This window comes from Polypterus senegalus, chromosome 1, assembly GCF_016835505.1.
Source record: "Polypterus senegalus isolate Bchr_013 chromosome 1, ASM1683550v1, whole genome shotgun sequence".
NCBI lineage: Eukaryota > Metazoa > Chordata > Cladistia > Polypteriformes > Polypteridae > Polypterus > Polypterus senegalus.
In genome coordinates, this window is record NC_053154.1 from 242,993,197 (window position 1) to 243,018,776 (window position 25,580).

Below are 25,580 nucleotides of genomic sequence, written 5' to 3' on the forward strand. Positions count from 1 at the left end.
AGCAGTGGGAGGTAGCCCTTAGACAGGATTTTGAGAAAGCTCTCCTGTGATGTGTGCCGTGCTAGTTTGTAACAGATGTTGTACCAGCATCATTTGATCAAAGCTAACACTTGTTCACATTAAAAAACAAAGGAGGTTTGATGATTCCTTCTGAGGGTACAGTCAAGGTGGTCAAAGTATCTGAGCGTGTTATCCGACAGTCGACATTAGGGCAAGCTGTCAGTGTATCTTTGATCACTCAGTTTGTTCAGGCTGAGATTGGTTCAGATGATGTGTTTTTTCTCAAGGAGCACATTGAGGAAACACAGTTTGAAATTGACAACCATCATTTTATGCTCATGTCTTTAGTTGTGTCTGTCTTCCACAACCTAAGGCTGCACCATATTGCCAGACTGAATACTCTCAAATTACAGGATTTGAGTGAGTGAGAGGGAGTGTAAGTCTGTAGGGGATCAGTGAGGTAGGGGGAGCAAGGTCGTGGAGAGCTGTTAAGAGCAGTAATTTGTATTGTATTCAGTAGTGAACAGGGAGCCAGTGAAGCTGAGAGCGAATAGGTGTAATATGTTCAGTGGATTTAGAACAGGTTATTATCCTGGCAGAAGAATTTTAAAGAAGTTGTAAGCGATGGATACGTTTTTGTGGGATGTCAGATAGAATAGCATTTCAATAATCTATACGTGAGGTGACTAGGGCATTAACCAATACTCCAGTACTGGGTTGCGTAAGAACAGGACGAAGTTCTGTTTCGGAGATGGAATAAGGCAGTCCGAGAAATGTTACTTATATTGGAGGAATTATTTAATAATTATTTTTATTATTTAATAATTGCCATTATTAGTGTATAAATTGATTTAAATAATTGTATTTAAACGATTCGCCAAAATCTGTTGTATGTAAACGATACTGTTTTAAACGTTATTGTTTTTTCATCAGGAAACCCGGTTTCCACATTTACCTGTATTAGTTTAAATGGCACTTTTGCCACTCGCAATAGGGAGGACGCGCTGACGTATCGTGTCGACTGGGCAACACAGTGAATGCGGCGTCTACCTATACAGTATATGTCTATGGTTGTGGTCCCGAATTGCTGCTGCTCGTCGACATGTATAAATCTCAACTGATGATTGGTAGGCCGGTCCAGACGGGAGGTGTAAGGGGACTGCGGATTGGTAAGAACCTCCCCGGCATGTGTTTGGCTGTTGATGTTACTCCGCTGACTGAGTGAGCCCTTTAACAATGGGACGAAAAGTAACTGTGTGTGTGAAGACTGAATAAAGTTTTACATGGAGCGTTTAGCTAAAGAGCAGCGTCTGAAGCAGCTTCAGAGAAAAAATCAAGTCAAGCCAGGCTAAAACTCCTTTCAAGAAAAAGACAAAGAAAAGTTTTAAATCAACGTTAACAGTATTTAATGGGTTAATCGCAGGAATGTATTTATAAAGGTAAGTTTTTGTTTTGTTGCTTTTTTCACAACAAACTAAAACCAGATGTGGTTTAAGTTTAAACGAGAACGCCTTCGCTGCTCAATTTCTCAGTGTTGGTTGGTGGCTGCTGCAGCTTTTGTCATCTACTTGTACGGTGAGTGCTTTGCGATCCTCGCTGTTCCATCGGCGTCTGCAGCCTTTCCCGATTTGCTATGATTGGAGGCCGTGCTCTTTGTGCCATCGGTTTGTCAACTCTTTAAATTAGGAACTGCATCAAAGAGGAAAAGTTAAGTACGCGTGGTCGTTTCATGGATTGCCACCGTCTGATTTCAATGTAGGGTTGATAATGATTATCATCATCATCAGAAGTTGTGAAGACCTGCAAATTGCAATAACAGACTCGAAAAAAGGGAGTTGGGAGAAGCTGATGGGTTGCTATATTGGACTAAAGTAACCCGGATAGATCTATTCCACGTCTTGAAGTCGAATAAAGGAAATTGTAAGGTACTTGAATTTGATGCTTGGATTTGATGGGTGGGAGGAAGGTAGAAACCTGGTTAACTGCTTGAGACTCAGTAATTGTGATCTCTGAGGTTCCGCACGAGTGTTTTCAAGTAGGGACCCTGGGGTGAAATAAAAGTGCATTTCGCATGAATAACACTTAGCGTACGATTTTGTGTTCAGGACCTGCTGGACATCTTGATACTCCCATGGAGCTTCAGGGCCAATGGTGGAAAGGACAACTGGCTGCAGACATATACCAGGCTCTCCGCAGTAAAGTAGGTTGAACACATTTAATAGATGTACTGACAATTAATTTGTAACTTGGATTTGCCCCAGCAAGTGGTATATTGGCACTGCTGTCTAGTTTAATACATGTTGTTTAACTCTTTATTTCATTTTTTTTATGAACATTGCCCTCTACCCCATTCACCACGCTTTGATTACTTTCATATTAAGGGCTAATTTAAAAGCCATGAAATCTGCAAAAGCCTGCAATGCTTCGTTTAAAAAAAATCGTTTTGTTAATACTTGTTATTAATCAAAAAGTGTTATTAGTGATCTAAAGTTGAGCTTCTTATGATGCATCTCTTTTTCTAAATCTTAATTGCTGGGTTCTGTAATGGAGATCTTTTTTTTCCCTCTATCTCCAAGTGTTTGTCATAGGCTGAAGCATGCTGCTGTATTCAAATTTTGCTAGGCAAACAGAAAATTCTACATTTTTATATTTTGCAAATTTGTCTTGTATTTTTCATTTTTTTATGATTTTACCAACTCAGAAATCTGTAGTAAGATAGTTGAGAGTGTTCAGGAAATTAAGTGCTATACAACATTGTTTTGTTCTTTTGGATTGCGTTACATTTACTTATTTGGCTGATGCCTTTATCCAAGGCAACTTGCAACATTTCTGATACAATTGGTTACTTTACTTTTGGTTTTCCTATTGGAGCACAAGCAGGTCAAATGTCTTGCTCAGGGTCACACAGTGTCCATAGCAGGATTTGAACCCACAACCTCAAGGTTTGCAGTCCAAAGAATTAACCACTACTCCACACTACTTGCTTATTGAATTTCTATACACAACTAATGGAAATAACTCTTAGAATCACATTCCCAAACAAACTTTTTCATTTTTTATAGTGGGAAATGTTGATGGGCAAAAAAAGTTGTTTTTTTCTTCTTCATTATTTTATGCATGAAACTTGGTGCTTATGATGGAATACAGTGCTCCTCTTTACACCTTGCATTAACCTGTACATTTGTCGATTTGACTTAAGTTAGCAATTGACTAAATTTTAAATGTCATGAGTAAATTAACTTGTGATAGAAAATGGAGATGGTCGGGAACATATACTGGCTACCTTTTTAAGACAAGTTTAAATGCAAATGAATTTTCTATCCACATCTCACAACTGTTTGAGAGGAAGTTTTTTTTTTTTTTGGAATATTGTGTGGAGAGGGTGACATGATGCAAACACTGGACGCTCATTTTAATGCCAGGTGCAATTGGGGACCAGTAGTCGGTAGTTCAATACAGTGAATATATAGAAGAATCTCCAACAAGTATGTTTAAGTAAAGTTCAATATTTTGGCAAAGGCGAGTGGTGCATCCATCTGTTGACAGACCCATTTAATCCAGTACAGGGGCACAGTTTCATATAGTAAGAATACTTGCATGTCTTTTGCATTTATCTGCAGTGGACTTAATTACCACTGATGCAGTTTGCATTGGCAAAAGGGTAGCAGATGTATTATGAGTGTATTTCTGAGTAGTTCAATATTAAGGTCCTGGTGGGGTGAAAACCATTAATTTTGTATAATTTTACTCCCTGTACAATGCTTTGGATTTATTAAATCCAGACTGGGATGACCTCTTGTCTTCATGCTGAAATTCCTATAGGGACCTGGGGTACAGTTAACAGTGCATGCACTACTCTATACTGGGAATTTTTGTTTGAGTGGCCAGTTATATTCTATCCTCTTGCTCAGCCTTACTTCTACAATATACTCCTTGCTTGTGGCCCCTTACAACTCTATACTGAAGAAATCAGTTTCAGAATACTTATGTAATTTAAATATATTAGACTGTTGGAATTTTTATTCCTACATTAAAATTTGTGAATTTGTTTTTTACCTCCTAACATTTTGAGTGTATATGTATTTCACCTTGTGCAAAATTAGAAGCTAAAGAGTTAACCAGTGTTTTTGCATTGTTATACAATTCAAATACTTTGACCAAAATGCATTTTATAGCACTGTCTCTGGATATATGTATTTAAAGACTGACTTGATTATTTCTTATGATTGAGTTTATAACTGTCAAATGTGAGGCTTTAACTGACAATAACATTCAAGTACTGCTCAATCTTCTACATTGTATTCCTTACAACAAAGGACTACATACAATATTGTTCTGAAATTGATTTGTATAGCCTACTTTACGGTTGAATCAAAGTTTTGAACCTGACCCCAAAAGAGGAATTTTGTACTGCTTACTTTGCAAGTGGGCAAAGATGTGCATACATCTTGTATATCTTATGTGATATAAATGTTTATGGAATGTATGGTGTCTATGTTCTGAAACAAGAATGCTCAACACTGTTAATCATGCTACCACTGAATGTGTTAACACTAGGCAGCAATGTACCGTTAATGATTTATTAATAGTTAATGCATACCATCTTCCACTATCAAGAGGGAGGATAGAGTGTTTTTTTTTTCCCCCCCTTGTGTGAGAACAACCGAAGGAAAGCTAAAGAAAATATCAACATGGAGGAAGTCCTAATGGATACAGGCACTATATGACTCAATTTATTTTTTGAATAAACAAGAGGAACATCTGTAGATGTTAGGATTCCATAATGATATCTCTCAAAAGTATTACTGCATCTTGTGTTCCAAAAACAACCTTGAGGTAATAAATTTAAAACTGGGAGAAATTTACGAAGAGTTCCATAACTGTTTAGAAACTTGGATACTATTATCCATGATTCAGTCAAAACAATGGAAATCTGGCAATTCTCTCAACACTACAATTTTTTTTTTTTTTTATGATCTAGGCCAGTCATTGGTAATAAGAATTTTTATTACTATTAAAATTGTTGATTATGTGGTTTGAATGGATTACATCTCTCAGAATGAACACATAATCAGTTGACTTTATGCTGATTTACTTTGTTTATTTGCAGCAGTCTGAGTAAAGATAAGGAAATATCCACCTTCAATTTTGCAACAACATTTCTTTCACAGGCAATTTTTGTTTTTCACAAATCATAAGAGCATTATGACTGAATCACTAAAGTGTACAACTTCCTGTGATTGCTTTAAGATTATGCAAATGAAAGCTATGGCTGTCTCTAATGTAGTGTAATTCTGGCTTAGCAGATCTCCAGTTACTGCTATGTGACTGTTTTAAGCAGCTTTGATAGCAATAATGTATCTATAAATAGGACATGTTACCACTTGCATAAAGCACCATAATTTCATAAGGTGGTTTTAAGGATTCTGATTAAATGATGCAAGGATCCATCAATTTTGACTTCTGTCATCTTTCTTGTGTTTGGTTCAAGAAAATAAACAAGATTACAATATTGTAAACATTAGTAGAAAAGTTTCAACGCATAATGCATCCGAGAGGTATTCAATGTTTTAAGCCTCAACCATTTAAAGAAATGCCATTTAAAACCTAACTAGTTTCACTTTAGAGGCTTCACAGTAATCCTGTGAGCATTAACAGCCAATGAGCTCTCCCTCAGAAATGTCTACAAGCTATGGGTAAGCATTTTGACCTGTGCAAGTGGAGGGGAGACTTGTTGAACTTTAGAGCCATCTCAGATTATGTTTAGTGTTTCATGTTTTTCATGCTTTGACAAAGTGGAAAACAAAAAAAGATTGACCATGATGTTGTATTATTCTAAGGTTTTGAGTTGCTGCCAAAATAATACAGTACTACTTTGATGGTGCAACTTTCAATTCTGGAACCTTGGCAAAAAGTTGTGAGGGAATTGTGTAATTCCTCGAATCAGGCAATTCATAATTGTAAAATTTAAAGGGTGTCAGATTAAACATTCTCACCAGTAGAGGTTTGAGTCCTGTAGTGTGATTCCACCTTTAGTGTAAATGTGCTAGAAGTAGAAACAATTGTTTGCTAGACTTCAGTGTTGTGCTGTTATTTTACTTGACGATGATCCATGAATGTTGCTTCTCCCCATTTGCATTTGCTCATACTAGTTTTCTTCTTCAACTGTTTGAGTCTTCATCATACTAGTATTGCAATATGAGACAGACACTGCAGCCATTTGACCAAATAAAGTGCTTCCTATAGACAGATGAGCTAATTGAACGAAATATATAATTTTTAATTATCTAATTTTTTTTTCCTGATCAGTGTAACTTGAAAATGGTCTTGTTTTTAAAAGAAAAATTGTCCTTATAACTAGATTATTCTTTGTTTACATACAGTATTTCTCAAAGAGATTACAGTAGCATTTGAATGTCCCCAGGTTCACAATGGAATTCTTCTGAAATTTGTGGGAGGGGTCATCACTACTTATTTAATTATGCAGCACAGTATGGGTTAACTTGGCTTTTAAAGTTGGCATAAAGGATTTGGTATCCCGTTTTGGCATCAAACCGTGAATCATTTATTTGCTTTAAAACATTAGTTTGGTTAAACTCTGCTTTTAAGAAGGAAATGCAGTTATTAGTGCTATTACCTCAAAGAGTCCCAATCCCATGTTGCTATCTGTCTGGATTTTTCTGGTCTCTCTTTTATTGACCTTTTGAGTATTTTGATTTTTCTTCCTCCTATAAGCATAGTACTTAGTGGGTCTATGGAAGAGTGGGCCCTGTTGTTCCTATTCATGGTTGGTTTCTGCCATTGTGTTTTTGTTTAAAACCTCTGAGTTTATGTTAAAGTATGTTTAAAACTGTATTCTTTTATAACCATGTATAGTGTCCTACTGTACTTAAGGATTTAACAGGTTTTCTTTATTTTTGTAGGAACTAAAACTGCCATCTTACAAAGGCCAGTCTCCACAGCTTAACCTCAGGCGTTACTTTGCAGACTTGATAGCCATAGTAAGCAATCGCTTCAGACTGTGCCCAACAGCTAGACATCTTGCTGTCTATTTATTGGACTTGTTTATGGATCGTTATGACATCTCTGTCCAACAGCTCCATGTGGTGGCTCTCTCTTGTTTGCTTTTGGCTAGTAAGTAAAATATAACGTTGTCTGCCCTCCATGTGCAAAATTTGTCTTGATTGTTTATGGTGTGTGTGGTGGTGTTGTGTGTTTTTTTTTTGTTTTTAAATTAGTAAATGCTGAATACGAATATACTCACTGAAGAATAAGCCATGTGTTTAGCCTGTAAGACATAACTACTGTTTACAGCTTTAAACATTACTAGTTACAAAACTAGACTTCCGTTCGAAGTACTTTGTCAGACCATATTTAAGGCCAAGGTTAATCGATGATTAGAATTAATTGAAGACTTTAAAAAGCTCAAATCTGTTATTTCCTTGCAGAGAAAAATTCATTTGTGTAAATGGCATCTTGAACTTTTTACCCCATGTGTGTACATCATTTTGAAGACCACACCTAAAGGCAAGTTCACACACTAGGATAGATGGCACATGAAACAAGTTATAAAATGTACACCTGGCACAATATTCAGGTACATTCAAGAGCTGTGGAAGTAGGCTCCAGAACCAGGGTCTTAATTTTGGTCTGAGTACTACTGTGGCCCTAGGTTTGAATTCTAACCCATTTCCTAAGTTGTGACCAGTTAATTAGCAGCAAAAACATTTTCTCTTCATTTTAATTGACTTGTTTTTTTAAGATCTAGTCATCTGAATTGCTTCATTTTTTTTCTTTAATTTGTACCAAACAGAAGTCAGGTGTGAAGTGTACCAACAGATGACCAGCTAAGTCAGGGCCTTAAACTCCAACTAGTTTCACTCCTGTCGGTTTCTTCATTAGAAGCCAATTGCTGCTGTTTATTAAACTCATTACTTAATTTCATGCCTTGTTGGTGCTCTCATTTTTCCATAGCAGACCTTTCCAAAACTGTTTTCTAAGAACAATGTCAAATTTATGGACCTGAGCAAACCAACATTAATGATATCTTTACCTCTCTTTTCAGATATTGTATGATGGACACAGGTTGCTTGTCATGTGTTGGCTCATTTTGTATCTATATTGTTTGCTGCTAATTAAGGGAAAACAAATAAGGGGGCTGACTCTTAAGAAGTCAATTTAAAATTAAGGCAATTGAGTTAATAAGCTGAAATATTGGTAACTAAGTTAAGGTTTAGAACATTGTTTCCCAAACTCTGTCCTGGTGGACCCCTGTGGCTGCAGGTTTCTGTTCCAACCAGATTCCTAATCAGTGACAACACCTGATAGCACTGATCTCATTTAATTAGCTGGTATTTTTTTCTTCAACATTCAGAAAAGCTTAGCAGCATGATTTTTACATTTATAAGATATTTAGAAATATTTCTGCTTTTGCTATAATGCTTAACTCTTTTGTTGATTTCATTATATTTTACCCTTTCTCTGTGCAGTTTTTCCCTTCGTTATATCTTAATAATGACAATTAAAAACAAGCAGAGCAGATACACAGGCAAACGCAGAATAATCAAAAGCCACTACTTTAGAGTCAGACCCACTAATTAGTAAATAATGAATTAAACAATTAGAAGACCTAGAAAAGTAGAATGAAAATCAAGATGAAAATACTGTTAAAGAAAAAAAATACATTATTCCTATATAACTGCTTGGTACATTTTACATTTTTTTTTAGCAAACTTAGTTTTCAAATTAATATATTGTTCCCTAAACACAGAACTTGAGAAATATCAGTTCACTTAATTAGCCCAGGAGTTCAATTAAAAACAGTAGCTGGTTGGAACAAAAACCTGCAGTCACAGGGGTTCACCAGGACCGAGTTTGGGAAACACTGGTTTAGAATGAAAACCAACTCCAACCCTGGAGGGCAGCTGTTGCAGTCAAAGACCCCCATTCTAGAACCCTCTCAATCTATTTAAGGGTTGCAGGGTCCAAAGGCTATCTGGCCAGGATTGGGCAAAAGGCTGAAAATGGGCCTGGACAAGACTCTAGTTCATTATGAAGACCACTTTCTCATGCACACACACACACATATTCACACACAGTCACAGCTTATAATCGGCAAATAACCTAAATAAAAACCTTTGCAATTTCATTTTTGCTTGAGCTTGTCTAGCTGTACTAATTTTCTTGAAATGGGATTTGCAAAGTTGATGAGTTCAGGAATAACCAAACTAAAAGGAAAAACTTTCTTGGAGCAAGTGGCCATTATGGATATTGGTTTAATGTGGGGCTCTAACAATATATTCTACTGTGTCCAGATTTTCTAGGTCCTCAACTGGGACACTTGTATGTGCTCACATAAAGCCCATCCTCATTTGTTTAATGTATGCTTTATCTCGTCATCAACAGAGAAGGTTCAGAGAGTTTTTAGAAGTGGGAGGAAAAAAAACCCCATGATTCTACACATTGTTTAAAGTAGAATCAAATTGCATTTTTTTTCCTGCTTTTTGGTCATACTGATGATGCTGTTCAAATTTAAGACAAGTTCTTAATTCGGCTTTCCCCATCTGTGTTCTGACCATGCTATTATGCATATATTGGAGCTGTGGTAAGCGAGGATCCCCTTGGGAGTTTTGTATGCACTTTTCTGAACACATTGTGATGATGTGTGTTTCAGCAGGGCAATATTTTATTAGATTGGCAGGCTGTTCAAACATTTCGATATTCTTCAGTTATTCATTGGGACATCTAGCTTGAAATTGGGACTGTTCCTGTCACCAAGACATCTGGCCATGCCTAGTGAAGTATAATGACCATGAAATAGTGAATCATTATGTATAAATAATGGAGCTGTGAGCTTGAATCAGTGTAAGATAAATAGTACCAGCTAGATGTTTATTTACTCTCTGCACTATGGGTTAGATGCCATAGGCTATTATTCATACGTAGATATCTCTTTTGTTGTTCTTGCTTGTATTTTATACCTTTTGTGGTTCGTAAGAGCATTTTAAGTTACCTGTTATGACTTAAGGACCCAAGGTGTGGAGAGGGAGATGCATGCAGACAGTTCTGTATGCACTGAACTGGACTTGCGGTCAATAGCTGGTTGCGCACATGTGGGACAAAAACTTTCTACTTGCACATGCAGTCTGCTGGTTTTTAATTAACTTGTGTTGAGGAACTGTTTGCTGTCAGTAGTATCTATTGGAGATAGGAAAATAAACAAAGTAAATAAGTTGGTGTAACTGCTGTGAAGGTAAAAAACAAATTAGTAGGTGAAGTCACACTATTTAAGTTTAATTTCAATTTATATAAAATTGGTTAATTTTGTAGGGGGGCTGAGTTATTTCATGCGTATAGACAGATGTAAAGCCAGACAGACATGGCTATCACAATAGGTGCTTTGCACAGTTTATGCAAATCAGCAAAAAAGAAAGATATTGAAGATGAATTATTTTCTGATAATCAAACATATACTTAATATAGCACTATATTAAAGCTAATAGTTTTAATATTGTAAATACTAAACAATACTTTTTATTGCTTCCTCTTCTCTTTGCAAGGTAAATTTGAAGAAAAGGAAGATCGTGTACCTAAACTTGAGCAACTTAACAGCCTGGGCTGTATGACCAACATGAACTTGGTATTAACAAAACAAAGCCTTCTGCATATGGAACTGTTGCTGCTAGAGACCTTTCAGTGGAACTTGTATTTACCCACTGCTGCTCACTTTATTGACTACTATCTATCAATTGCAGTTCATGAAACTGATCTGCATGATGGGTGGCCAATGGTTTGCCTGGAGAAAACAAAACTGTATATGGCAAAGTATGGAGATTACTTTCTTGAAGTATCATTGCAAGGTATTTATTGGCTATCTGCAGTTAATTTTAGACATCAAAATTTTAAGACCAGGTTTAATATGCACATCACAAAATGCCATGCAAATTTTAATAGTTACAGTATAAACCCAAAATCAGTTTATTTTAGAATCTGCTTTCATTTAGTAAAAATGTTCTTTTGTGTCCTGTGAATAGTTGTACATTTAATGCATCTGAAATTAATAGGCAAAGTCAATTTTTTATATTGAGTTGTTTAGTTGTTGGTGTGTGAAGTTGCATATCATTTTGCTTTAATTTGTGAGGTATGGTCAATTTACAATAATACTGCAGAGTACTGCAGTATCACTAATATTGTGCATTCTTCTCACCAGATCATGTATTTTTAAATTACGCTCCTTCATTAGTTGCTGCTGCTTGTGTAGGATCTTCAAGGATTATCCTTCGCCTATCACCAACTTGGCCAACTCGACTACACCGCCTTACTGGCTATTCTTGGGACCTTTTAATACCCTGTGTAGAGCGATTGTTAATGTAAGTAAACTCATATTTTTGTCTGTTTTGCTGTTTTAATGTTTACAGATATTGGTTTATTTATCAGAAATTCCTAGTTTACAATAATGAAAGACTGAATTATATTTAGTTAAAATAGTAGGTGTGCTTTATGCTGTCAGTAGCAGCTTAATTAGATGGACCTGTAGGATTAATCCAGATGTAATTATCTCAAAGTACAGTATGCATTAAACATAACTGATATTTAACTGATTAAGTCATTTAAGAAGTTACATGTATCCATTCTGTGAGTCACAAAGATGGTCATTGTAGGGTTTGACTTTACCAGAAAGTAAAATGGGCACAAATGCTGGTTAAAATATGCAAGTTCTCAAATGTTTTGCTGTTTTTATAATTAGTTTCAATTCTTTGGTATTTCAGTGCACATGATAACGATGTGAAAGAAGCAAACAAACAAAAACTCCAACATCCAAACTCCCAGACTGGCCATACAGTGTTTCCTGCACAAACCCAAGTCAATGCTGCACCACAGATGCATCAGACGGTCCCCCAGTACATCTCTCGACAACCGCTCCAGTATCAACAACAGAACTGCCAGCAGCTTTTGTCGGCATACACAATACAGCCCCATACTACTGGTTTACAAGCCAGTATTCAGCCTCATGGACATATACAAGCTGTAACTGGCCTGACACTACCTGCTGCTTTGGATGTTAAAGTCAATGCGCCCTATAACAGGGCCTACCAAGTTAATGGACACTATGCATGTACTGCACCCTGTTTCGACAGGTGATGCATCTCTCTAAAATACCTTGTGGAAATACCTTGGAAAGTGTTTATGAAACCTTTTCTTGTGTTAACATTTAAGTAAGATGACTGAAAATTGCAGGTTTGGACGGCATTCTGTGAACTACATGAAGATGTGTCAAGTGTAAACTTAACAAACCTATGCTTTTTTTTTAAAAAAAAAAGAAGAAGAAAAAGAAAAAAAAAATGGAGAAAATATTTGGCATTATTCTGTAACCTATCCTTGAACAGCATGTGCAATATTATTGAAGTCTATGAGTGATCGAACATTAATTCTGTCTTTCACATGTATGCCTAAAGATTTTAATATTGGAGATACTGTGATTTGCTTTTTTTTTTTTTTTTAACTAATATTGCTGGTGAGCAGAGAGCAGAAAACCTGCAACCACGGAATTCTTATATCTGTATACAGATTGAAATAAGAGATTAGAAAACTGTACACAGTTAAGTATCTGGGCGGTGTGTGTCTGTATGTATGTGTACGTTTAGGAAGGCTGAATGGAAAAGGACAATTCTGGGTTCTAATGACCAAAAATGGTTTGCAGTATTAGATCAAGTCTACCTCAAATGAAATGAATGTAATCTTCCACTCAAGAATATTCTTCATAAAATATTTATTATAATTATCACTGCAGAAGTATTCCAGTGTACTGGTTTAATTGATTCTTTCATACTGATTACTTGAATATGCATTTTGCTTTCTTTTTTTTTTTTTTTTTTTTTTTTTCTTAAGTTGAAAATGTTTCAACTTTTTGATGGATTGGCTACTGTACAGTCGTAGATGTGCCAGTGAATATTGAATATTTCCGACCATTACCTCTTCAGCTGAGATCATTTTGGTTCCGGTTTTATGTTGACACTATATAAGTTCATTTTCTTCAGTGGAAGAAATTCTTATTTGTTTTGCTGTTTATGTAAAATAATAATGAGTGTCTGTCATTTCATAGGGAACATCTAATGTTTTTCTATACACATTTTTAAACATTGAATATACTTTGGGAAGTGCTATGCACTTTAAATAGATGTGGGTTTTTTTTTTTTTTTAAATAAATTCAGGTTTCTCTTTTTTCATTTGTTTCCTAAACTATAGTATTTTTAAACACTCATGTTACAGATTAACTTAGTTTTATTCTTTACATTACAATGAAAACTGATTCAGCTGTAGATAGGGCTAAAGACATCCCACTTAGAGTCATTTTATATAATAATCAAGGTTCAGAGCTTATTGTACCAAATATTTATTTACAGATGTACTGAACACAGGACATTATTGGATTGTTCTATGTTAAAGCTACTCAATAAACCTAGACTAGCTAAATCAAATGTGGTCATTCTTAATGTTGAAGTTGTAGACAGAAGGCCAAATCACTTTCCAAAAACATGGAATAATTTCACTAGTGTCACATGATCGCATCAACTCCGAAACGAAAACATAAATACGTAATTTACGCCAATACGTAAATGCTTTAAAAATGAAAGGAACTTTCAGTAACCTTAACATGGGTGGGGAAAAATGGGTTTTGGAAAATTAATGACGTTTTTGCCATTAAGAAGATTCTTTGCACATCTCTCTATCCATTCTCTGGCTTGAACCCATGACACTTGCCACTCAGTTCATAACAGGTAAGGTGACTTGCTTACGCGGGCATAACATCCAATAGCTAAGAAACTATCCTTGGCCCTGTGTGTAAGATGATGTTGCTGCACTATTCAATGCAACAGATTCATTCCTTAATGCTGTAGTAGCATACATTTTGTTGCCCATTTTGTTAAAATTTCAAGATTGCCAGTTAATTTGCTAAAAAGGCAAAATATTCAAGCTTCATGAAGACACATATAAATAATAAAAGAAAATTGGCCACAGTACAAATCTTAGTAACACTGTAAAGAACATCTACATTTTATAATGTCAATTAACAAAATGTCCATTGTGCTTGCCTTAAATAGCTTGTTACCACAGCAGCTTCTGTGTGTTAATGTTTTAATGTCTTAATGTTTTATGTATTATAATAAAATGACAAAATTAACTAGGTGACAATTGACAATATGTTTTTCCATCTTAACATGAGGTTTCTTAGGTAAAATGATCAAGTGTGCCATAATTGAAACCAATCACATGCAAATGTAGGTTAATTGAAGTGCTCATTACAAAATTGTGCGTCTACACTGTTGATCCATTTCCCTTTCAAGAGTGTGAATTCTGCACAAAACTGTACTTAAGTGTTCAAAAAGCTGCTTGAAGAAATACTTGGTTTTATACCCTAATGAATATACAAAATATTTCTTTAGTTTTTTCTTATCTAAACATAATTTACATGATCAAAGAAGCTAGATTTATAGTATTGTATATTTTAGATTCTTTTTAACTTCAGACTTGACAGTATGAAGTCCGTTCTGCACAGAGGTGCCTATTTCTGTTTACTATGGCTGGAATCCAGACACACACTTAAAGGCTTTTTTTGTTTTTGTTATCCAGCTTCTTTAAGTCCATCAGGGTTTGCCAAGTAATGTTTTTAATGTTGTGTTGGAGTCTTCTCTCAAACAAAGGATGCTCAATACAGTATTCACATACTCCTCCACAGAAACAATGAAGTAAGAAAAGCATGATCTATCAGAGTTATTGCAGTTAGGTCTTACAGAAGAATACCAGTTAGCTTCTCACTGTATTTCTGTCAACCACATCTATTAAAATAAGTTTTAACTTCAATTTGTCTTTTTTTTGTATTCCACCCACTGGAAAAAAGTCTGAAAAATTCTGATTTGTAAATTCTAAGGTTACATGTCTCTGAACCCTGGGAAGAAAATGCAAATATTTTTTTTCAGTTGATACAAATTTTTTAAAGCATTTGGGATTCCAGCTGTAATATGAATGTCTCTACATTACACTATTGTAGAACTGTGTGATGCAATAACCATTCTGTATGAGTCTAAGGAATTTAGATTATTCATCTGTCAGCCATTGTAATGTAATGCCCTTTGGGAATGTGTTGTATAAAATTATAAATTGCCTGAACCTCTGAATGCCTTTATGAGTCCAAAAATGCTAGTTAATAATAAAAAGAAAATGGTATTAATTATAGCAAGAGTTAAGAATATTGACTTTAGGATTAACTTGGTTTTCATTCCAATTGAGTACAATTATGACATTATCTGGATGGCTAATGTAATGAAACTATTACAGAAAAGACAGAACATACAGAATATGATGACTTGGCTTTCCTAAAGAATGTAACGTAGAATGCGATTTTATTATTAATGCTACTACACAAGCAAAACAATAACAATGTAAAAATTTGAATTTTTGTTGTCATATCTGAAGTAGAAAGCAAATATTAAGAAAAAGTACCAAAGGGCATCTTCTAAGTATGTCTACACATAAGTTTACCATTTTAGAAAAGATGTACATTTTTTCCATTACCCCATTAATGTTGAATCCCATTAATAACAAAACTTTTTGTTTGTTCTTTTGAGATGCTTTGCCAGTCATGTTCAGCATTTTCCATGCCATTTTGTTTTTTTCTGTCTTTTTAAGTAAGTGAAATGTACACTTGAATAGGCTTAAATCAGCAGACGTATTTCCTCTGTCTACCACTTAAATAGCTTGCAATTATAGTATGTATATTTTGGGTAATGTTTTGGCATTTCTATGCACCTTTGAAACTGAGGGCTGCAGCAGCCATTTACTATATCACCAAGAAAGATCAGTGATCCAATCTTAAGTGCAGCAATGCACATTCAGGCTATGACTCTACATTGTAGCTTTGCAGTTGATTACTTAACCTATAAATCCATCTTGTCATCTCTTTAGTAAACCTTATCTTCACTTCACCTGTCCATAGCACTCTGTTGTAAGATATAACTGTCTTATCTCTCCTCATTCTGGCAAAATCTTGCCTGATCTTTCTAGATTTTGAGCTGAGGAGAATTTTGCATACTGTATTGCATTGTAGCCTTCATAATTTGGGGCCGACTAGTATACTAGGATGACTAACTCTATTCTGTGGAGCTGGTATTTTCAATAACCAGTTTTGTTGCTGCCAATTACTATGTATACTAGCGTTTTCTTTTTCAACATATTCCAAATTATTCATTTTGCTCTGACAGTGTTCTATGTAATTGAACTGAATACATTTTATTTTAAATTACAAAGTGATTATTTCATGGACCATTTTACACTTTGTCATTGGTTTAAGCCTACAGACACTACACAATCCAGTCAAATACAAAACATTCACAGCTCTGTCATTTGTGCTCCACCAGTGAAATGGAAAACTGCCCAGTAAAACACATCTAGCTGCAAATTATCCCAGTAGGTATGCTAATCAAAATTAGTAGATGGAACATACATTGTGGTATTATTCTAAAATAGTACAGTATATGTCCACAGAAATATCCAAATGTATACATCAAAAATAGTTCACTCTACTGATACTTGTCATTATTCACCAAATAAATTTCAAAATTACTGCATGTAAAAGTGAACAAAAAAGTACTCGGTCATGCTATTTTACACTCTGCATTTGTTTTGGTTTCTTTGTTTTATGATGTTTTGGTGGTCAAGATATTGCACATTGATGACACTATAAGCTACACAAGAACTGCAGCATCCCTGTACCACAAGCATCATGGGTATTTTTTTATAGGATGCATTTGTCAGAACATTTGCTTAAGAATTTTGCCACTTGGTGAAAAAATGGAGACAGTGACCTGTTGGAACATTGATTTACTTTTTTTAAATTACATTTTTTTAATTTATAGAAAACATTTAACTTTACAACACAATTTTGCATGGCAGATTCATATATAGTATGTTTGTGAAAAAATAACTTTGACTTGAAAAATACAAACTTATTCGTTGTTAGTTATTTTTTGTGTTATCCTTCACCACCATCAAGTGCCATTTTGCTTGCTACGTGATTGTTAAGGGTGACATCAAGGGACAAGAGGTAGAAAGGTCTGCCCCTTATACTTTGTTAATATTTCAAACAATTTAATCAATTTAATCCTTAGTTTTTATGAATATTCTTCCTGAGCTCCTTTTTTATTTCAAAATATTCCAATATACATCAATAAATCATTCTTTAGGCAATTAGATTCAACAATAGCCTCATTTATTTGGAATTCTAAACATCCACTCATCAAAAGAGCGACCCTACAAAGACAAAAGGCAGAAGGCAGCATGGCTCTACCTAACTTCCAGTTTTATTACTGGGCAGCAAATATACAGGCGATAAGAACCTGGACACAAATAGAAGAACATACACAGGCTTGGACCGCAATAGAAGTAAAATCCTGCAGTACTTCTTTGTATTCCTTGCTCTGTGCTCCAATAAACACACGTTATCGGCAATACACTAATAACCCAATTGTGCTCCACTCACTTAGAATCTGGAACCAATGTAGAAAGCATTTTAAGACGGAGAAGCTTCTATCTGTGGCACCTCTGCAAGAGAACCACCTCTTTCAACCTTCACAAACATATGCAGTTTTTAATATCTGGAAAAAATTTGGAATTAACTTGCTTAGAGATCTTTATATAGGCAACGTCTTTGCATCCTATGAAAAATTACATTCCAAATTTAACATTCCAGCTACACATTTCTTTCACTATCTTCAAATCAGAAACTTTGTTAAACAGAAACTTCCAGATTTTCCTCATCTTGCACCCTCATCCATGCTGGAAAAAATATTGCTCAATCTCAAGGACTTAGACTCCATCTCTACAATATATAAAATCATGTTACAATCCCTCCCTTTCAAAGATGCAAGAGGACACTGGGAAAAAGATCTCTCAATTAATATATCAGAAAAGGAGTGGAAAGTAGCAATGCAGAGAATTCTCTCGAGCTCCATATGCGCAAAGCATACAATTATACAAATCAAAATTATATATCGAGCACATCTGTCTCGACTAAAACTCTCCAAAATGTTTCCAGGGCATGATCCAACCTGCAAACGTTGCAACCAAGTCCCAGCCTCACTGGGTCACATGTTCTGGGCCTGCACCAAATTAACATTATTCTGGACAAAAATTTTGAATTACCTCTCAGACAGCCTTGGACTCACAATCCCTCCTAACCCATTAACAGCTGTGTTTGGGGTTCTTCCAGAGGGGCTTAAAGTGGAGAAAGACAAACTAATTGTGATTGCATCCACTACACTTTTGGCACGCAGACTTATTCTGATAAACTGGAAAAACCCAAACTCTCCTCTTTTAAGTCAGTGGGAAACCGATGTGTTATACTATTTGAAATTGGAAAAAATCAAATACTCAGAGGATCTGTACAGACTTTTTTCAAAACATGGCAGGATCTAATCAGTAATATTTTAAAATAAGTTCATGAAGCACAGAAAATTTATTAATTTAGGTATGTTTTACAAGCCTTAAATTTTACGCCGTATAGCTTGCTCTCTCTCTCAGGGGTGGGGATCGATTTGTTCTTAACTCAATTTTTCTTTTTGTAAAAACTTGATTGCTTTGAATGGATTCCAATAAAATTAATAAAAAAAAAAAAAATTAATCCTTAGTGTTGATTTGCTTGAAATTCAAGTAGGCTTTAGGTTTCTTTGATTTGGATGTCAGCTCTGTTTCTTGCTTTTTGTTAGTCTTTGCTCCTTTGCTTTTTGTTTGCTTCGCTCTGTTGATTTCCTGGCTTTGCTTTGACTTTTAATTTATTTTTACACGTATCTCAACTTAAATTTTCATCTCCTGAATTCAGCTAATAGTTAACTGCTGCTGCTCTTAGCAGGCAGTACAGCTATTGGACAAGTAAATGAAAATGTACAAAAGTTGAAATAAGCTCTTTTAAAGTAAATTTGAAACAGTACACTATTTAGTAATTGAGAATAGAACATTAGGATAGAATATTTCTTTGTTTTACTGTAAGAGAGAAAAACTTTAAAATTCACCAGTAATTTCCCCAATTTTAAATTAGAGAATTACACATTTCAAAAATTTCTGCAAAGTACTTTATTCAAAATACTTCAGAATGTCATCTTGACAAATGTCCTTGAAGAAGAAATATACCAAATTTCTATAATATTAGTCCACTTTATGACTAATTCACCCTTACACCCTGAGGGCATTTTTCACCAGTCTCTACTTGAGTGTGGGTACCCCAAAATAAGGCCTTATTATTCAAAAAATAAAGGCAGGACAGTCAATTTTTCATAAAACCTGATAGATAACTTCTCAAATGTGACAATATATATTTGTGCCAAATTTAAATATTTCTTTACTTAGAAGCCACTGCTAAACTAGGAAAAAAACAGGCGCTAACAATAATATTTTCAATTTTTTGTTTTTTAATACAGTATATCTCATGTACAAGTAATGCCAGGGCAGTTTTTTCACCTCTCAGGTGTTCCCAGACATGTCAAATATACCTGTCTAAAGTTTCAAGTTGATAATACAAAGAAATAAATAGAGCATCTAGCACTATTGGCCCCACTCTCCCATCCAAAACCTCTCTAAATGGGTATCCAGGTTCAGAACAATTTTATTGCATATAAAACATTGAATCATATAAAAACTCTGAACCCCATCCCCTAATACATTTACACCCAAGTACCCCCCTACCCACATACATTAAAACTTTATAATGTTTGCTTCTGCTTCAAATAGTGTATTTGTTCATGACACATGCCGTCAGCTGTCATATTATGTTCATATATGTACATCTAAGTATCGCTGGAAACATCACAGTCGCTGCGATGCAATAGTATAGGGTGGTCCAGATCTAATTATGCAATTTTCATTACGCTATAACTTATTAAGTTTATTACATAGAAAATCACCCGAAAAATCCCGGACCATCGAGAAGTGTGCGTACAGACAACATGAAGAATCATCTTTGCGCAGAAACTGGAATTGTCCCCGCATAAATCAAAGTCATCCAGACGATCTGAACCTGCATAATTAGATCTGGACCACCATGTATAAAGTTTGCAAGTGTGTGACCTATTGAGTCCAAGGTAATGACCCGGAAATGTAAGCTGGTACTTAACAAAGGTCACTTTATGACTCTCCTTATTTGGAAGATATCTCATGATTGATGCATTGTACAATAATGTGCTTGGACTTGTTTTGAGCAGGACAATCTACTGTAAGTACTGATGTCACTTTTTGATATTTACTATTGTTTTGAGAAGTAACATATGAGAGGACACAAAAAATCAGAGGAGCAGTATAACACTTTCTGGTTTTCAGCATGAACCTCACGTTTGCTCAGTCGGTGGGAGGTTTCATCACTTGGTTGAAATCTATTAGTCGGGACTTTTTGATTGATGCATAACACTTAGGTATTGGTTATACAGAATAATTACTAAGATTTTTTCTAATATTTTTGTGACAATTTATGAAACACCATGTGTGATTCATACAAAAATAAAAGTAAATCTTAAATATTGTAAGATTTGATTACTGGAGTGTGAAATCGGCACCTGTCAGTTGTAAATGAAGTATTGTTTGGGTCAGTTTGTGGCATAGTTCACTTGTATGATAAAGCAAACGATTTTTAAACGACAGCTCGGCCCAGTACTGGGTCACTCAGGGTGTAAGAGGCCTACCACGATAGACAGATAGATACGATGACAGCAAATGGTAGTTTTTGCACTTTATGTGAACACACCTAAAAAGGTCATAGTTAAAATATTAAAATACTGTAAATCCGAAACAATTAACATATACTTTATATTAAATATGTGACTAGCCACTGCGTTATCTACATACACAATACTCTCCTTTCATGCCTCTCAGTCGGTCATTTGCAGGCAGGTAGGTAGATAGAACTTTATTTGTCCCCAGAGGGAAATTTGGCTTTCTACAGAAGCTCTTTAAATGAATAAATAAATAAATAAATAAATAGGTAGATTAAGTAAGTAAGTAAATAATAAATACACACACACACACTTTGGTCAGAACATACACTGGAATTACTATAAAGCAAGAAAATAAAAAAAAAAGAATAGTTCTTTATTGGCAAATTTCCCCCTGGGGGCAAATAAAAATATTTGAAACTTTGAAACTGTTATTAAATTAACCAAAGGTCATGATTTAGTGATGTTACATGTTTATTATATGCAATGACATCAAATAATTATTAACCACATGATGAATTTGAGTATTTGTGACATTTGTAGAACATTCATTTTCTGGACACACTTGCTTTAAAACAGAATCACAGGGATCAAAAGTTATCCTGTGAGCACTGGGTACAAAACAGTAATTGACAGGAGGTATCAGTCCATCATCACTTCCCTGCACACACTTATTCACACAAGGTCAGATTATTGACACACTTTTGATGAGGGTTGAAACACATATGACCAGGATTTAAACACTGCAACTGGAGGCAAACTTGACCGCTGTTGGCTTCTGCGACAACACTTGGTAGCCACTTGGTACATATCCTCCATAATAATTTCAATAATTTTGGACATACTCTCTCCAACCACCTATTCTGAAGCATGAAACTTTATAGATTTCAACCCATTATCTTCAGAACAGTCATTCTATGCTTTCCAGAATACAGTATTTCTATCAACATGATGTTATGCTTTAACTTCAAAGTATTGAACTAATTTATTATTTAAAACCTTGAAATGCTTGATGCAAATTATTTGTAAAGGAAATCTGAATAAGATGGGTCTCTGCATGGTCTACTGATCTGTAATGTGTGCACTGTAATACAAAGTTGAACTTAAGACACTGTACACTTTAAAACAGATTTTGCCAATAACAGTTAGGAATGAAGGTAAGGACTCTGGTATATTTCTGATGAGTTCATAAGGCTGTGAGGGTGGTGCAGTGGATACTGTTACCCTCAGGAATCCAGCATCCTAAGTTTGAATCCTGTGTATGCGTACCTTCCAGGTACTCCAGGTTTCCTCCCACATTCCAAAAGATAGGTCACTAAGACTACATGATAGCGATTAAAAATAAGACTACTTCAAAACACTATACTATAAACTGCACATCAGACTTTTACCAATAAAATGAGAAGATAAGTATTTTTCTCTGTAATGAGTACCATTTAGACTGCCAGAAATGAAAGCAATGTTTCATTTCTCCACCTGTTGCATCTGTACTTTTGTGTATAACTCTATAATTATGAATCTCTCTTAAAAATGACTAGCTGTTCTACCTGGCTATAACCCGGAACATGATAAAACAAATAAAAAACAGATCTGACACTTATGACATCCTCATCAAAGTAGAAAGGCATTTTTTTAGTATTATTCAGCATAGTGCTTGTAAGCTTATTAAGCCCTTGCAAAATTGTGAATTGTACTGCAAAGTAAGTATTTGATTCAGAGAAATAGTAATTTTGAACAATTTGCAAAGAACAAAGAACAATTTGTAGAAGAGTAATAATAATTATGTCAATAGTTCAATAATAATATTTAAATGTTAAAGAATGTGTAGAACGCACGACAGTCGTAGTATACAGCTCGGTCGCTGAGAGACAAATGAAGGTCAAGCAGCACACATACCTCCTCCTGCCTAAGCAATCCTAGTGGATCCCCACATCTTGTCCACTCCCTCTTAATCCTGTGGACTCAAAAGATTTCTGTTACTTCAGCTTAAACACGGAACTCATCACAAATGGATAATTTGCTTACTTATTACTTGCCATAGAAAAAACTGAATATGACATTTTCGTTTGTCATAAAATTAGCATTCAGAAAAGAGGGAACAGATTTTTGATACGATCAACATTTAAAGAGTTATGGAGTGGCAAGCGCAAAAATCTCGTTCTTTTTCAACAATCTTAAATGTTTAAAAAAAACTCACTCATTATTGAGGTCAACAAACATCTGAAATTGTTTGTGCTTTGTTGCACAATAGTTTCTAATTCTTTTAATCCTTAATAATTGTGTGAATATCATTCTTTGTTCTAAAGATATTGGGGTTAAAAAACACAAAGGTCCAGTGAAGATTATCAAGTTTTATAGAGTTTTGTCAGTATTTATTTTCTCTAGTTATTTAAATAATGAAAAATCTAAAATTTTATTCATAAAACAGTAAGAATAAGATACAAGATAAGATAGATTCTTAACAAACAATTTGCCATTCCTTCTGAGCAATTTCAATAATGCATACTATTGACTTGTTGCTGTCATAGCAGATATGTAGTGGTATTCATTTAGTATTATTTCAGCTGATAATGGTAACTTTTAATATGTTTTTTTATTGCTATTTATATCATAGAAAAATTTAAATGTTATTAGCCTATATTCAAATTTAGAATAAATTGAAAATAACTGCAGTTTTATAGAAATAGGTACTTTGGTTTTCACAAGATTCTCTAACAGACAGATAGAAAGTACATTTTATATACTAGCCCAAGACTCCTTAGCAGTTTTGCAATATTGGTGAACTTGCAGATGTGTCAGCTAAATCTGAGACGGACATGTAGTCGACTGCAGCTGTGGTACAAATTGAGTGGGACAGGCTGGAACTTGTCTCTGGCAAACATATGGTAGCTTGTTGTACAACCTGCATGTACCACAAAGCTGAGTTTGTCTGCTTGAGTTGAAGTAGAAGTGAGGTGCATGCAAACGCTGAAAAAATTTGAAAGTGCATGCATGTGCCATCTAGTGGTTTTGGTTGAGCGTAAGTAGAGCTGACTGCAACATACACACACACACAGGTTTTTCATTTATATATGTCCAATATAGATTCATGTCAGCAATTTCTTTTAGCGTAGTGTTAGTTTTTAACATAGTGCTACAAGATGTTGTCCACCAATATCAAATCTGGACTTCAGGGTTGTTACTTGTACTTTGTGCGCCAGAAAAAGGCACTATATTTATTTGTTGGTTTACACACTTTGATCTCTATGAAGACACAGAAATATTTTTATTTGTTGTTGTAAACATCACAGCATTTTTGAAGGTTTTACTAAGATATAACCTTTCTGAAATGGTTCAGTTTCCTGGACACAATGCATTTGACTTTTAATTGAACTGGAAGGAATAGGCAAGTTTACAGTATGTTGCAACTATTTTACAAGTTGCTTTCAGCATATTGTAAAATGAAATGTCATGCTTTATATTATCATATGTGCATCAGTAAATATTGGACAAAGTGGTTGTGGTGGTTGTGTGGTTTTTCATAAGAAAAAGTACAGGCAGATAAAATCAGTTACTGAAATACAGAAACTGAGACAGTCCTGGGAATTAAACATGGTCCTTTTTGATGTTCAGGACAAATCCTTATATACTAGGAAATGTAGGCTGTAAATAGTGCACTTTTAACACTCTTTATATGAGAGCAGAAGAACAACACTTACTACATACAGCCGCTTAAGGACTTCATACAAAAAGCAATTGAACATTTGTAAGAAGCACAGGGTTCTTCTGTAGCACTCAATTAATATTGTTTGTGTAGGTTTTCTTCTAAATTTTGTAAATTATAAAAATAAAATAAGTACAGTAATCTGCATTATTTCTTGCAGTGAGTAAGCATATGGTTATGCCTGTGTACTTTATGCCAAATGATGTTAACCATATTCATTCGCAATGCTTCATTCCAGTGGCAGATCAAGGGACATTATGTTTTATAACATAAACTTCCAACATCACATTAGCAAATGTTGTTATGATTAATTAGTCATGAGTACTGTTTCTTTAGGTTATCCTTTAAAGGAAAACGGTGCTAATGTGACAATAATTTAAAAAATACAAACATAGTAAAATATGTAAGGGAAACATAGGTGAATATTTTTGCATTTTGTATGAATACATTTTAACAATTCAGTTTAAGATATATTTAGATTTGCTGTATAAATTGTAAAATTTCAGGGTTGTCAAAATGAAGGGGCACAGTAGCTACAGGTTTTCACACCACCCACTTTCTTCATTACTAACAACTTATTGCTGCTAATGGGGGGTAGGGGAAGTTGGGAGCATGTGCTGAATACAGCATGTTGCTGCACCCACCACATGACAAACCACACAGATTGGTACCAGAGGGTGACACCTCAGCACCAAACTGGAACAGTGTAGGTTTTTTTTCAATAGTGGCTGGAGTGCCAATCCTGCCACCAACCCACGGGTTTTCCCTGCAAGCTGGCGGATCTGCTTTCAGGGCTGGATGCAGATTAACGTCATAGCCAGGATGAAGCAATTGCAGTTAAGGGCCTTTATCAAGGGCCCAACTGAGCAGAGTCACCTCTGGCATTTATAGGATTTGAACCAGCAACTTTCTGATTGCCCGTGCAGATCACTACCCCGAGAGACACCACTGCTAATGGAAAAGATTTAATTTACTTTCATTTTAAAATACTTGCTTTTTTAATATTAATAGTTCCTTTTTTCTTCAACTAGCAGCCAAATCCTAATCAGATGCAAAGTAAGCCAGTAGATAACCAGCTAACTCAGGGGGTGTCAGAACCAAGTTCCTCAAGAACCCCTATTTTC

The 25,580-nt window shown here is 35.0% G+C and overlaps 1 protein-coding gene and 1 long non-coding RNA gene across 4 annotated transcripts in view; one reads left to right on the forward strand and one right to left on the reverse strand.

Annotated features, from left to right (window-relative positions):
• Positions 1-25,580, reverse strand: part of LOC120540229 — a 96,939-nt gene that overhangs the window by 2,818 nt on the left and 68,541 nt on the right. The gene's annotated exons all lie outside the window — the stretch shown is intronic.
• On the forward strand, positions 1,156-14,182 carry ccnj (cyclin J). 3 transcript variants are annotated; one of them, XM_039770778.1, is made up of 7 exons: positions 1,156-1,439; positions 1,760-1,925; positions 2,106-2,200; positions 6,924-7,134; positions 10,560-10,859; positions 11,243-11,369; positions 11,769-14,182. In XM_039770778.1, the coding sequence occupies exons 3-7, from the start codon at positions 2,132-2,134 to the stop codon at positions 12,139-12,141; spliced, it is 1,080 nt and encodes a 359-aa protein (XP_039626712.1). In that variant the 5' UTR covers positions 1,156-1,439; positions 1,760-1,925; positions 2,106-2,131; the 3' UTR covers positions 12,142-14,182. The 3 variants fall into 3 exon arrangements, with proteins under 3 accessions (XP_039626712.1, XP_039626706.1, XP_039626698.1); XM_039770764.1 differs by having other exon boundaries at positions 1,159-1,439; positions 11,210-11,369; XM_039770772.1 differs by lacking the exon at positions 1,760-1,925 and having other exon boundaries at positions 1,158-1,439; positions 11,210-11,369.

Excerpts from the sequence above, each read along its gene's own strand:
- ccnj (XM_039770772.1), top strand. The coding sequence starts at position 2,132 with ATGGAGCTTCAGGGCCAATGGTGGAAAGGACAACTGGCTGCAGACATA. Across the intron at positions 2,201-6,923 it reads ACCAGGCTCTCCGCAGTAAA|GAACTAAAACTGCCATCTTA; the intron begins GTAGGTTGAACA and ends TTATTTTTGTAG. Across the intron at positions 10,860-11,209 it reads TCTTGAAGTATCATTGCAAG|ATCATGTATTTTTAAATTAC; the intron begins GTATTTATTGGC and ends TCTTCTCACCAG.